Source organism: Triplophysa rosa, linkage group LG5 (assembly GCF_024868665.1).
Source record: "Triplophysa rosa linkage group LG5, Trosa_1v2, whole genome shotgun sequence".
NCBI lineage: Eukaryota > Metazoa > Chordata > Actinopteri > Cypriniformes > Nemacheilidae > Triplophysa > Triplophysa rosa.
In genome coordinates this window covers 5,849,611-5,861,640 of record NC_079894.1, presented here as the reverse complement: position 1 = coordinate 5,861,640, position 12,030 = coordinate 5,849,611, and the positions used below count along the sequence as shown (strand labels likewise).

The 12,030-nt window shown below is 38.5% G+C and overlaps 2 protein-coding genes across 6 annotated transcripts in view; one reads left to right on the top strand and one right to left on the bottom strand.

The window, feature by feature from the left end:
* amph (amphiphysin) overlaps positions 1-8,252 on the bottom strand; it is a 28,243-nt gene extending 19,991 nt beyond the window's left edge. For all 4 annotated transcript variants that reach the window (XM_057334035.1, XM_057334036.1, XM_057334037.1 and 1 more), the window contains exons 1-7: positions 8,142-8,252; positions 3,965-4,045; positions 2,302-2,356; positions 2,116-2,210; positions 728-823; positions 487-594; positions 263-348 (exon numbers count right to left, since the gene is read on the bottom strand). In XM_057334035.1, the coding sequence (XP_057190018.1) occupies positions 263-348; positions 487-594; positions 728-823; positions 2,116-2,210; positions 2,302-2,356; positions 3,965-4,045; positions 8,142-8,210 (590 nt within the window). In that variant the 5' untranslated portion in view covers positions 8,211-8,252. The remainder of the gene's footprint in view (positions 1-262; positions 349-486; positions 595-727; positions 824-2,115; positions 2,211-2,301; positions 2,357-3,964; positions 4,046-8,141) is intronic.
* An 870-nt stretch (positions 8,253-9,122) lies between these two features.
* otulinb (OTU deubiquitinase with linear linkage specificity b) lies at positions 9,123-12,028 on the top strand. Of its 2 annotated transcripts, none has more exons than XM_057334040.1 (9): positions 9,123-9,206; positions 9,470-9,619; positions 9,708-9,908; positions 10,077-10,147; positions 10,249-10,355; positions 10,445-10,585; positions 10,769-10,885; positions 11,113-11,382; positions 11,478-12,027. In XM_057334040.1, exons 2-9 carry the CDS (start codon positions 9,546-9,548, stop codon positions 11,733-11,735), a joined length of 1,239 nt encoding a protein of 412 aa, XP_057190023.1. In that variant the 5' UTR covers positions 9,123-9,206; positions 9,470-9,545; the 3' UTR covers positions 11,736-12,027. The 2 variants fall into 2 exon arrangements, with proteins under 2 accessions (XP_057190023.1, XP_057190024.1); XM_057334041.1 differs by having other exon boundaries at positions 9,150-9,206; positions 9,449-9,619; positions 11,478-12,028.
* The last annotated feature ends 2 nt before the right edge of the window (positions 12,029-12,030 follow it).

Below are 12,030 nucleotides of genomic sequence, written 5' to 3'. Positions count from 1 at the left end.
CAGTCTGTAAGCATGACTGCTATCCCTTAGAGAGCACAATAATTACACTGGACGTGATACAACAAGTTATGTAAGACATCGACAGCTAATTATTGATCTAGCCTTGATCTACTGTAATGTTGCGAACACGGCTCAAACTGAGAGCAAACCAGCGAGAAAAGAGCTCTATCTGTTTAAATGATAAACCAAGTTAGCCTAATAAATCAAATTGACCCAGTATTAAAGACAGATTTCATTAGCAGTCAGCCGTAAAATATCTCACCTATCCCAAAGCATGGGGAGCTCATCCTGCAGGCCAACGTTGAGATCATCAAAAACCCTCTGGGCCTTTTTCAAGTCTTCGTCTGCCTAAATGCACAGACACATGGCACATAAAGCAACATCTCCCAGTATTTTCAAGCCTCACCAAGTCTGTATATATTGTATTCAAGATATTTCAAAGATAAATGCAATTCAAACACATTCACGCTGAAAAGACTCATGTACTTTTGCTATCTTCTTCTCGTTCCTCATCGTAGTAGTCTGCAGGGTCTCAAGATGGTGCCGTGCGCTGTCGTAGTCAATTAACTTTCTGCTTCTCTTTGCTACCCGCACCTGGGGGGAAGGAAAACACTTGTGGTTACTATGGTTACCCTTCAACCCAAAATACAGCCATTTATTTACAGCACTGGATCCATTATTGTGAACAGGCTGATGAGAAGGATTATAAATGGGTTTTCATGGGCACCTTGAGATCTGGGAACTGTGTCAGGTACATTTCCAGCGTGTTGAGCGTGGAGTCGACAAGCTTCTCATGAAAGTCCTCCCACATAGCATCACAGTTCTACAGAAGAGACAGAGCAGACATAAACAAGATCAACCGAGTGCATTTGACAACCATTAGCGACTCAACAGCACTGCGCATCACTACAAGAAGATCAATAGCACAATAACACACCAGAGAATCTATCATTTGCATAAATGTGATTCTGCAGCCCTGCAGCATAAATCCAATGGCTATACTCGTTCTTTTGTGATTCAGCAGCAGTGAAATTAAAACATAATGAGGCTCTTGCTCATTCACAGAGGAAGCTCGGCCAATCAGGGTAAGGAAACTAAATTCATTTCTCTCCCCTTGAGAGAGGTGTGAGTAAACAAAGCACTTGTGAAAAATATATGAACGTCGTCCTTAGGTAAATGAATATGAATCTCTCGGAGGACTGTGTCACAGCCCCGCTCTTACTCTAAACATGACATATGTCATTATACAGTGCACTATTAATAGCTGCCACCCTCAAACCACAACATCTGTCCGCAATGGATATATTATATTATGTATTTAAATATAAATTTATATTATGGGGGATGAAATAAATAAGCTCATCTCTCAGATTCACCGAAGCAAAATGGGGAATTGAGTTGTTACAGGGAAAGGGACACAGTTTTTAGAGAATATTTGCTGTTTGGCAATTTGTTTGCCATATCTATTACTTCTCTCAGTTTAATAAAAAATGATGAATAATTATTCCTCCTTGGCAACAAAAATGTCACCCTTAAATCTTTCTTGGAATATAAATACCTACAGGCTGCAATACATGGTATTACATTCACTGTATTTAATTTAAACAGCGTATAGATTAATATGGCTAATAAACGTGGCGCCTTATAATTTTTTTAATTATATGCATATGCATTCAAATGAGTGCATAAAAAACCATAACGGTTCCGTAATTTGTATCCCCTTTTCTTTGAAAGAGACACTATTTTAGCCTTGGCTCAGACACTGAGTACAAATCCCCAGCTGACAGCCAAAACCTCTTGCTTGTTTAACACACCAGATCTCTTCATCTCTATTTTTAGACAAGTGTTGTTGTTAATATTCTCAGTTTGTTGTCTTCAGATGAACATATCACAATTATCAGGGGTTACCAGAAGTCAAGTATTTCATTTTCACTCACTTCCTCAACAATATTTTAAGCACTTCAAACAGCACAGAAGAATTCAACACCCAGCCTTGATCCCCCGCCCTGTCACCACTTTTTAATATCTACTCTTCAAGGGATATTAACTCATTCCATACATCTTTTCAATCATACTAATGATGAATGGATATACGGTAGCTATAATTCTGTGTACCTTTCCAATGGTCATGACGTCATCCTTGCCGTGCCAGTCAGGCTCATACACTTCATGTAATGACTCTGTCAGGTTCATAGAAGCCTGCTGCATCCCTGCAATAGTAACAAGATGAAAAGTCAGTTTAACACTCAGGAAGCATGTGTATGTAGTTCTGCATGGTTTTTGGTTGGAACAATGGTTCACCTTTTACAGCTGCTATGTAAGCCTTCATCTCCCTCTGTAGCCTGGCACCCTCCGACTATGAATCAGAACACAAAAGAGGATTGTCATTTATTATTATTCATTACATCTTATATTAAAACCTAAAAAAGCATATAATAGAAGTAAAGCTTCAGTGCAAAACGTTGCTGTCCGTGGTGCTGAAATCACATCACATCTCATTGAAATTGCAGGCAGTCCAAAAAATGTGCCAGCCACTATGACACTGAGCTCTCAATTCAATGCTGCAGATGGAGGTCATTTCATTCTGAGACCGCAAGGAGCAGCAGGGATATATGAAAAGCCCAAACAGAGACCTCTATCAATTCTGACCATCTTTTTTCGCTGAATGTGGTTAAGTAATGCACTTCTCTCTATGCAGCTTTCAGAAATATGTCAGCTTTAAATATAAATACTCGTGAGAAATATCACGGACAGACAACTAACATTTGAAGTACCGGGTATTTGTTTTGCAAGACAACTTAATTAATGGCCTCATGTGGCCTCTAGCACACAGCAGTGCGTTATTTTGACTGGATATGATCATTTAAAGCTCACCGATGCGTGTCTGGTTAGCAAAATCTTGCTGTGTATTTTGTGGGCACTACAATTAGCCAGTGTCATTTTGATTAATAGTCTTTCAAGGGTGATGATGCACTGATGTGTAGGATACCTTAACCCTGCGGGGTGTTTTATAAGCGGTGGATGAGTCAAATTGGCAGCATATGCTGAGTGGGTTCAGTTTTGGCAGCAACTGTTATGATCTTCCTGTAATGCAGTGATTCTGACTCTGACTCAGCAAATGTGATGTTGGACCAATTCTTTCTGCATGTAAACCAGACAGTCCTTGGTGACTACAGGAAGTACAGACTACAGCGTTACATGGATACAAAAAAAAACTGCAAACCCGTCCAAAGGACGCTAATAGAGAGGAAGGGTGAGTAAAGGGGAAATGAGAGAAGATTGGGGTGATGTCAGAGGGAGGGATTTAGGGGAGAGTTTTTCCTAGAAGCACTGGTGCACTGGCATGCTAGCACATAAAGCAGACTAATAAGGATTAGTGGGGAGTCAGGGACAAGTGGGGGGTGGGATTAGACTGCTGTTTTTCTTCACCACTTCACCCCAAATTCCAGTTTATTTCATTCGTTACATCATGTCCATAATTCATTAGAAGCATGTAACCTCTTTTCAATAGGTGTGATATTTTGAAATGTGATTTTTTTGTAAGACATGTGCATAAATGCACTACGGCGCGGTGCACAGATTCTAAACAATCTTATCTATGCCAAACACCATGCAGTGCATGTAGTACTGCGGCATTAAATCTTTGTAGTGATGGCTTTGTAGGCTTGACACAAAACACAGCAAAGACCGTTTAGACAAAAGAGAAAATGTGGAAACATAGTCAAGATCTTTATCCCATTTGTACATAGAAGCCCTACAAGATAAAGAATGTGTGAGTAGACATTTTCTCAGCAATACTGACCATTTTCATTTAAAAGCAATATATTAACACAGAACGAAAGACAAATTTGGGCTCATTGAGCAATGTGGCTCTCTGCTGCTGGTGGGAAAATCAATTCAGCATAGACACCAGCCAAAGAGCCATTACCCATCCAAGAGCAGCAGTTCAGAAGATTGATCATACCTCCTGTCTTTTGAAGTTCTGTACACACTGCTCAAACTGTTCATCTTTCGTCTCATCTGCCTTCCCCAACTTCTGCAGAACCTAGAAGGAGAGAGCATAAGAGGTTACATGAAGTACAATACTGAGTGACATTAGCAGTACAGTCATGGCAACTCTCGGAGGGTTTGGCATGGTAGTGTACGTGACAATATTAATGTGTTTGGTCTTGGCAGAATAAATTAGCATGTAACCGCATGTAAAACATACAGTATATAAATAACCCCCATATAGCATACATGATCACCTTGTAGCAGAAATATACTGTTGGAGCTGGGGAAGGAGGAGGTTTCTGAAGCGCGTTGCACTGCTATGGCAAGCACTAGCCAAGATTTAAATGTTGAGCAGCAAGCTCATTGGCTGCTGATACAGAAAGAACCAATCAGCCATTCATCATGTGGTGAAGATTGCGCAATCTACAGTTTCATGACAGAACTTTGTATTTATTTTAAAATGTACTTCTTCACAATAATCACTGTAAATTACAACTATGCAGATGTTACCATTATAAGTTATAGTACCTCTTTACAAAGTAGTTGACACAATAGGCAAACTGTTCATATAGATCATATAACCTAAAATACATACTGTCCATCACATTGCACACTTGCACATTGCACATAGCATCTGGAAACTGTACATTGTAAGAAACAATATAGGTTAAACCTGTAAATAACACATTCTGTACACTCTTTAAAAAGATTAGTGTTTTTTGTCTATATTTTTTCACTTTTTGTATAGAGTGCATTATTGTTTTTATTTAATTCTCATTTTTTCTGTGTTTGCGCCATGTGTTTCAGCTCCTTAAAATCCTTGAACATTTGTCTCTCTGGACAGTACAGAAAAACTAAAGGGGGCTGAGCAGAAGCGGGGGGAGGAGGAACGGACATAAATTAGGTGTTCTAGACTGTCAGGTCTCTCTGCCAAAAGAGGACTGTCACATGACCATCTTACTGCCTACCCACAATGACAAACACTTGAAAAAACTGTCATCTGTTACTCAACTGCTGCATTTGATCCAAAAAAACTAAAAGGAATTTGGTCATCATTTACTCAGCCTCACGTTTCCAAACAATAAATATGAATCCTAACATTCTGCTGAACATCTTCAGACTGTGTCAAATAAATGTAAATGTTAAAATATGCAACTCTACACACCACCACAATGTACATAATGACTATATACTGTATAGTAAAAGTACATGAGGCGAGCAGGTTCTGTGCATTGAATATTATATAATAGATAATAGTCTTTATAGTGTATTACAAAAGCAATGGGTGTTTTTCTTTGGCAAACAAACACGTAGTGCTTTACCAACATCTTTCTGTGAATTTCTACAGTACCTCTACAATCAGCCCAGATGTTATGCCATCCTTTCATACACAAACAAATAAAACAACCTTCTTTGTGTACTTTATGTGCTATCAACAATTACCTGGTCTTAGTCTATATTCTATATTATTTAATAGAGTAGGACAACCTGACCATAATAGATTATGAAATAAAATCAGATAAACAATTGTAAAAATATACCATAAATACATCATTCATACTGCATGCCTTTAAAGTGTTTTGAATGATATTTATGGTGACTCATTTGTCATTTCGAAGCTGGATAGCCCCAGACCCCATTCATCTTTTGTGTTCACAGAAAAAAAAATTAGGGGGTGAGACACTGCTTAAAAATAAAAACTGCATATTAAATATGTTTGATTTTTTAACTTTATGAATACATGATGGATGTAACGCCCACCACATGTGAAAGTGGAGTATTTTGTGTGGGGCTAGGTTAGTAAACCACCGATGTGGCCCCCTGGGTTTATGAATAAGGTCACAAACAAAGGGTTGACTGTGCTCCTGCGTGATAATAACTAGCCATCTGTTTTCCTTTGTAGAAAACCCACTCACACATGTTCACTGGCACAGGCTTTGATATGGATCAATAGGTAGTGGTGTCATGCTAATATCCCATCATTAAAAGTCACAGAAGTTAATTCAGACACAATAATTGAACAACTAAAAAAAACACCATAACTTCAAAAGGAATAGTTCTAAATGTTGTTTACTCTGCTTAGAACAAACACCACGGTCTATTTTTGGATGAATATTGTTGTACATTTTGTGTATTTGTTTGCATATACAGTATATGTACAAGTAAATGTACATTACTCAACATTCTCTTATTTTTTATAGAATAATATTTTAAATACTGTATTGTAATTTACAGTAGCTATGTTGACTCTAAACATTTCCAAAACAAGCTGAAAAACTGGACTACTCTAAACACAATGCCCAGCCTGGAAACACTATACAACAGAAGCAGCCAGTCAATGAAATATTAACACAACTTTGGCCTCAAAAACAGACACTACTGCAGAACCTCTGCTCAGTCTCGTGCACTGAGGTGAGTGAAGGCCTTTTCTTCCTGTTGACAAATGATCTTTCAGTCAAAAACGATTAAATCAAATGTTGTGTATTTCTATTCTGTTGCTGATTAGCATATGTAAAAAAGAACATTCATATTCAAAGCACTACTTAATGTAGCATTCAATTCACTTTAATTGCTGCAATCAATACTGCAATGCCATAATCTTCATGTGACAGAAAGCAATAGGATTATAAGCGATCTCTGTTCATTGTGAGGTATTTTGTCTTTACCTGGACTCAGATTAAAGGATCTCTTACCCCTGGCCAGAATCATTCTAGAGGGAGTACACTGTATACATGCTGCTAAATGTACTCATCTCAACCCTCAAAATGGAATCAAGTAACGTTGATAGAAATAGTCTGTCAGACAGAACATTCCCGAACTCTATGATTCAATGCACTGACAAACATCACCAAAAAATTAAGTATTCTCTGGCTTTAGGTTCACCATCAAATGGTGGCACAAATATAAGCATGGGAATGGTTGTGGATAAACTAGAAATGATGATGGAATAGGACATATAAGGTTAAATATTGCATTTTGTTGGTATACAGATAAAGCTTTGACTTTAGTTATAACAATTTATTAATCTTAAAGAAAATCCCCTTCACAAGGTGTGAGAATGTAGCTCACATGAATGAGAATTTGCATTTTCAACGTGTCATGCCTGCTAGCCCTGAGACTGTGAGTTAACCATAGGTATTAAAAGAAAAACAATCCTCTTACAGCAGCTCGGTGGCTAGGGTTGGGAAAACCACTACTGCTCTGTGTCATGTTTCTCGGGTGAGGCGAAAGACAGAGACATATTTTCTGAAAATATTGCGCAGGCTGTTTAAGGAAAAGCTATGAGTAAAAGGAAAGGAAAAGGAAAAGCTACGAGTAATGAGATCATCAAATCCCAATCTCCAAATAAACAGCAAAGCATTGGCAGTTTTTTGTCAAAAACGACAATCGAGAGCACAATACACTTTCTATTCTATTTATATCACGTTTTAAAGAAATGGTCGCACGTCTCTACACGCACATGAAGCGCAGGCCTTCGCGGATCTCGTGGCTACTCGGAAATCTCCCTGTGCTAAGTATTTATACCGCATAGACGAGGGCATCCCCCACTCCCCCTTCTTCTGACCTTGCAAGAAAATGACAGTTTCATCCAACATCTTAAATAAATAATGCATTGCATCGTCAGAAATGCAAAGAAAACCGATACAGAATGAAACAGGTTTATCCTTGACACGTTTTAATCTACTGATCACACCACGCTTTGATCGTATTCAAATGTGGACAGAAGCTCTTAGGACCACCAAGTAGTGCTACAATTCCTTGCGTTGCGGGTTTAAGTGGGGTTGCTATCATGGAGCACATTTCCTGTAGGCGATTTTAAATGGCAGTGCTGGATAAGATCGTCGGCTGCCAACAAGCACCAACAACCGAGCGCATTTTTGACGCAGATGCTTTCTTTATAAAAAGCTGAATAGGAGATGTACTGAAAATGTAAAATCTGAATGTGCGAATGAACAAAATATTTTTTTTTTCTAAACTGAATTGTTCTAGGTTAAATCGCACGCCTGCATCTCAAACCCTCACCTGAGTCTTTCCATCGACAGCTACACGAAGACAAAATGCTATTGCTGACTTATCCTTCATTGAACGTCCTCTAACCATCAAATTATTTCTATCTATAGCGAAACGTTACATTTTTAAAATCATACCTTTTCTTGCGCACGACTGATCCTTTTTTGGACGTTTTTGGCAAAGATGCCCGTCTTTATTTCAGCCATGGCTGCTTGCACTGAAACGAGAAAGGCGTTTCAGCACCTCCAGATCAGCGGAAAGCAGAGGGGGAGGAGCGGCATTTAAAGACACAGTACACATTACCTGACCACAATTAGTCAATATACATAATTCTTGTCATTAACGCCAGATACCAAATACTTTTAGGAATTATATAAGCGATGTGTTGTTAATATTGCACATTATTTAGAAGCTTGAGCTACATATCAGTTCGTGTATAATTGCATTGCTTGTGTTCCTCTATTGTCTGTTTTGTTATCATTTTTATGCTTTAATCTTCTCTGTTGCCTACTCTAACGTCCGCGTATTGCACTGTGGTCACAGACACTAAATGCAAAGTACATTATGTTTTTTTCATTGTAAAATTGTATATTTTTTATATACATTATACTCCTATTTTATATGCACCACCACCATAAATGATTTTATATATTACACATGTTAAAGACGTAGCCACTTAATTTCGTGTGAAAACATGCATTAGTCGTACATGTAAGTAAGTGCTGTCATCTAGTGGATGGAAAACAATCTACACAAGTCGTGATTGGCTGGGGTTGCTATTCCAATATTCAAGCCTATGGTATTTCTTTTTTTTAACGTTTAAATCCAAACACACGCAACTACACGGCACAATACGAGTAGTTTCTATCATAGTAATAGACAAGATCAAAAAAACGAAATAAACAAATATTTCAAGGAAATTGAAACTTACAGCAATATTCGAAACCTTCATAAAACGATACAAAACAGGGATTTTATAATGAATATGAATTTTTATAATGAAGAATTAATGTTACTTTGAGTCATTATTTCACCATCAACAAATTATTGTGTACAGCTAAACAACTTTTATAACACGGTAAGGGACAGCTCTTCTGAAAACTACATTACCCATAATCCCGCAGTATACGGAAGTACTCGTAGGTGTTTTGGACAGTATTTTCATACTTTGTGTTCCGTGTTTTGAAGACCAGTAATAACAGGTAATTTATATTTATAAGGTCCCATCAAGTTTACAGCATTTAATCTGGATGTGGTTACTGTTAGCCTTGTTAGCACTTTGTGATGTAACGTTAGCGTGTAATTTAAGTGTCTGCTGAAATCGCAGGATGCGGAAGTGTTTTTGTTTTTGGTTCTTATGGCATCACTTGTTTCAGTTAAAGTAATGTGCTGAAGTGGTGTTCGCAAACGTAAATGACATCAAATCGTTACCTTTTATATTTAGTGTCTTTTCCCTTCACATCAGCCCATCATGCTGACACGCAGGTTGGACGTCCCTGCACGTGCGCCATGAGCCTGTGCAAAACATCCCAGTCAAAACCATGCATAAAAATGTGAACTCTAGTTGTGATTCTGGTATCCAGCGTCAGTGCAAAAAAGCCAAGAAATATGACGGGTATGCTAAATTTACATAGAGATCATTTTAAATAAACTGATGTATGTTTGCTATTTTGTCATATAAAATAATCGGTGTCCACTCTTAGATCAGAACTAAGCACACAAGGTCAGAAAGTAGATGTGAAGGACCAGGCAGTTGAAAAGAAGACTTACCCTCTTGGACCTGACAGAAGCACCGAGCTCACCCCCACTATGCATGGATGTGATCCAGAGGGAAGATCTACTCATGACAGTCATCCATCCCACCAACATCTGATGGGCTCATCGGTTGATGAAGATGATAAAAGGTATTCTTGTCAACCTAATTATTTACATACTGTAAACACGCACAGGACAATGCGACAGCATGTCTGTGTCTTAGATGTTTTTAAGGAGTTTTGTTTGCTGATTTGTTGCAGAGTTGGTCATTTGTGAGTTACACATAGCTGATTATTGCAAGTCTTATTATTTTGTAGTGATTTTGACCTGTACAGAGCAGAAGAGGAAATAGAAAAGGAACTGCGGCAGAAGTATCAGTCAAAGCCAGGTATTGCTGTTGGGAGAGATGTTTTCCTTGAGGTTTTACTTAATTGCTTTTGTCTTTAATATTATTGTCGTCTTATTTAGTGGTGTCTTTTGTTCCATCAGAGCCTGCTGGTGAAAGTCAAAGCAGTGTGTCGGCTCCTGAGGACATTCAGACCTACAGTGAGAGAGAGTGGAAAGGCAACACTTCCAAAAGTCGTCTTATCCGAAAGGTTAGCCTGTTGCTTGTCTCTCACATTGTGCACGATTTTGACTTGTCTTTAGTCAACTAGAAGATCACTTACATGTGCCTGTATTGTAGGGATATGACACTATTGCCAACAAATACACCCTACGCATAGTAAGAGGTGATAACTACTGTGCTTTGAGGGCGACACTCTTCCAGGTGCTCAGCCTGTCCAAGCAACTTCCTGCCTGGTTAGGAGAATCTGACATCACTGAGGTAATTTGCCTTTCGTGAACATTGGACACATTGGACTTCACCTATTGGTACAGTACTTACAGATTCTGTATTTGCAAAGAGATTACAACAGTGTGTCATGAAATGGACTGTTTATGTAAAACAAACTAAGATGGACGCATTATAATGTTATTCTGTGCGCTTTTTTAATGTTTTCTGTCATAGTGGCCAAAACGAGTGAATTCTGATGGGGATTTAATAAAGGAATGGCGATTTCCATTAGAAAGCAGGAAGAGCAAAGTCGAGATGTTGGAACAATGTTTGAACCGTCTACGGAAAAGGGTGACTTTGTGTTTTTCTCTTCTCTGCGTTGAGTTTGCGTATACTGTATGTATGTTACTGTTAATAATTTAGGGTCACTTTCTCATTTTTTTATTTAGATGATTTTCCACATTTTAAGTAATAGTAAAGTCATATAAATGAGTAAATAAGATCATGAAAAACATTTGAATCAAATGACCCTTAATTTTTTAAATGTAGTGTGTATATACATATTGTTTTGTGTTCAGTGGCATGAGGCTGTCGAGTGTAAAAGTCTCCAGGAGAGGGAACGCATGTGCCAGCAGGTGTTCGTCGGTCAGGAGGAGGAGTATGAGCTTCTGGAAGCTCTGAAGTTCTTGATGCTGAGGACTGCCATTCAGCTGCACGCAGTTATGACAAAGGGCTCTGATGTACCAGAGTTCTGCTGGCTTCTTTTTGCTCGTGACTCTTCCAAATGCCCCAAATCTCTCCTCACTAACCACCTCAGACACGTAGGCTTCAATGGCGGGCTGGAACAGGTTGGCATACTGCTACTAATCTTTATATAATCTTGCCCTCAATGCTTTTAAATGGTTGAAGTTTGTTGCTCACTAGGTCTTGTGATTTTATTTAGGTGGAGATGTGCCTCTTGGGTCATTCCTTACAACAGACGATCCAGGTCTATCGGCTCTACAAATCCGACACAGAGGAGTTCATCACGTACTACCCCAATGACCACCAAGAGGACTGGCCTTCTCTGTGCTTGCTTACGGAGGATGACAGACACTATAATGCACTTGTACCAAAAAGATCCACCAACTTTGATGAATGTGGTTGGCCAATATGGAGGCAACCTTCAGATGGACAATCACACGTAACTACACGTTTGTAAAGTCAATGGCAGCCCTTCACGGTTTCCACAACTCAGGAGTTACAATCCACTATGTTTTTTAGGTCTACTGGATTTCACTTGTTTTAGATTTAAAGATTTATTTATGAATATTATACAGTTCTGTGCAGCTCTGTGGTTGTTTTACAAAACATTTCTGTGCAACCGTTTTCCTGCTGCACCTCCAGCTGGTATGGGAGAAAGAATGACAAACTTAATAAATGCTTTGCATATTGTACAGTAATTCAATTAAATGGTGAATGTAGACTTTTTTTAAAGCTCTTTATGTCTTCACAGA

Excerpts from the sequence above, each read along its gene's own strand:
- otulinb (XM_057334041.1), top strand. The coding sequence starts at position 9,546 with ATGCATAAAAATGTGAACTCTAGTTGTGATTCTGGTATCCAGCGTCAG. Across the intron at positions 9,620-9,707 it reads AAAGCCAAGAAATATGACGG|ATCAGAACTAAGCACACAAG; the intron begins GTATGCTAAATT and ends GTCCACTCTTAG. Across the intron at positions 10,148-10,248 it reads GAAGTATCAGTCAAAGCCAG|AGCCTGCTGGTGAAAGTCAA; the intron begins GTATTGCTGTTG and ends TTGTTCCATCAG.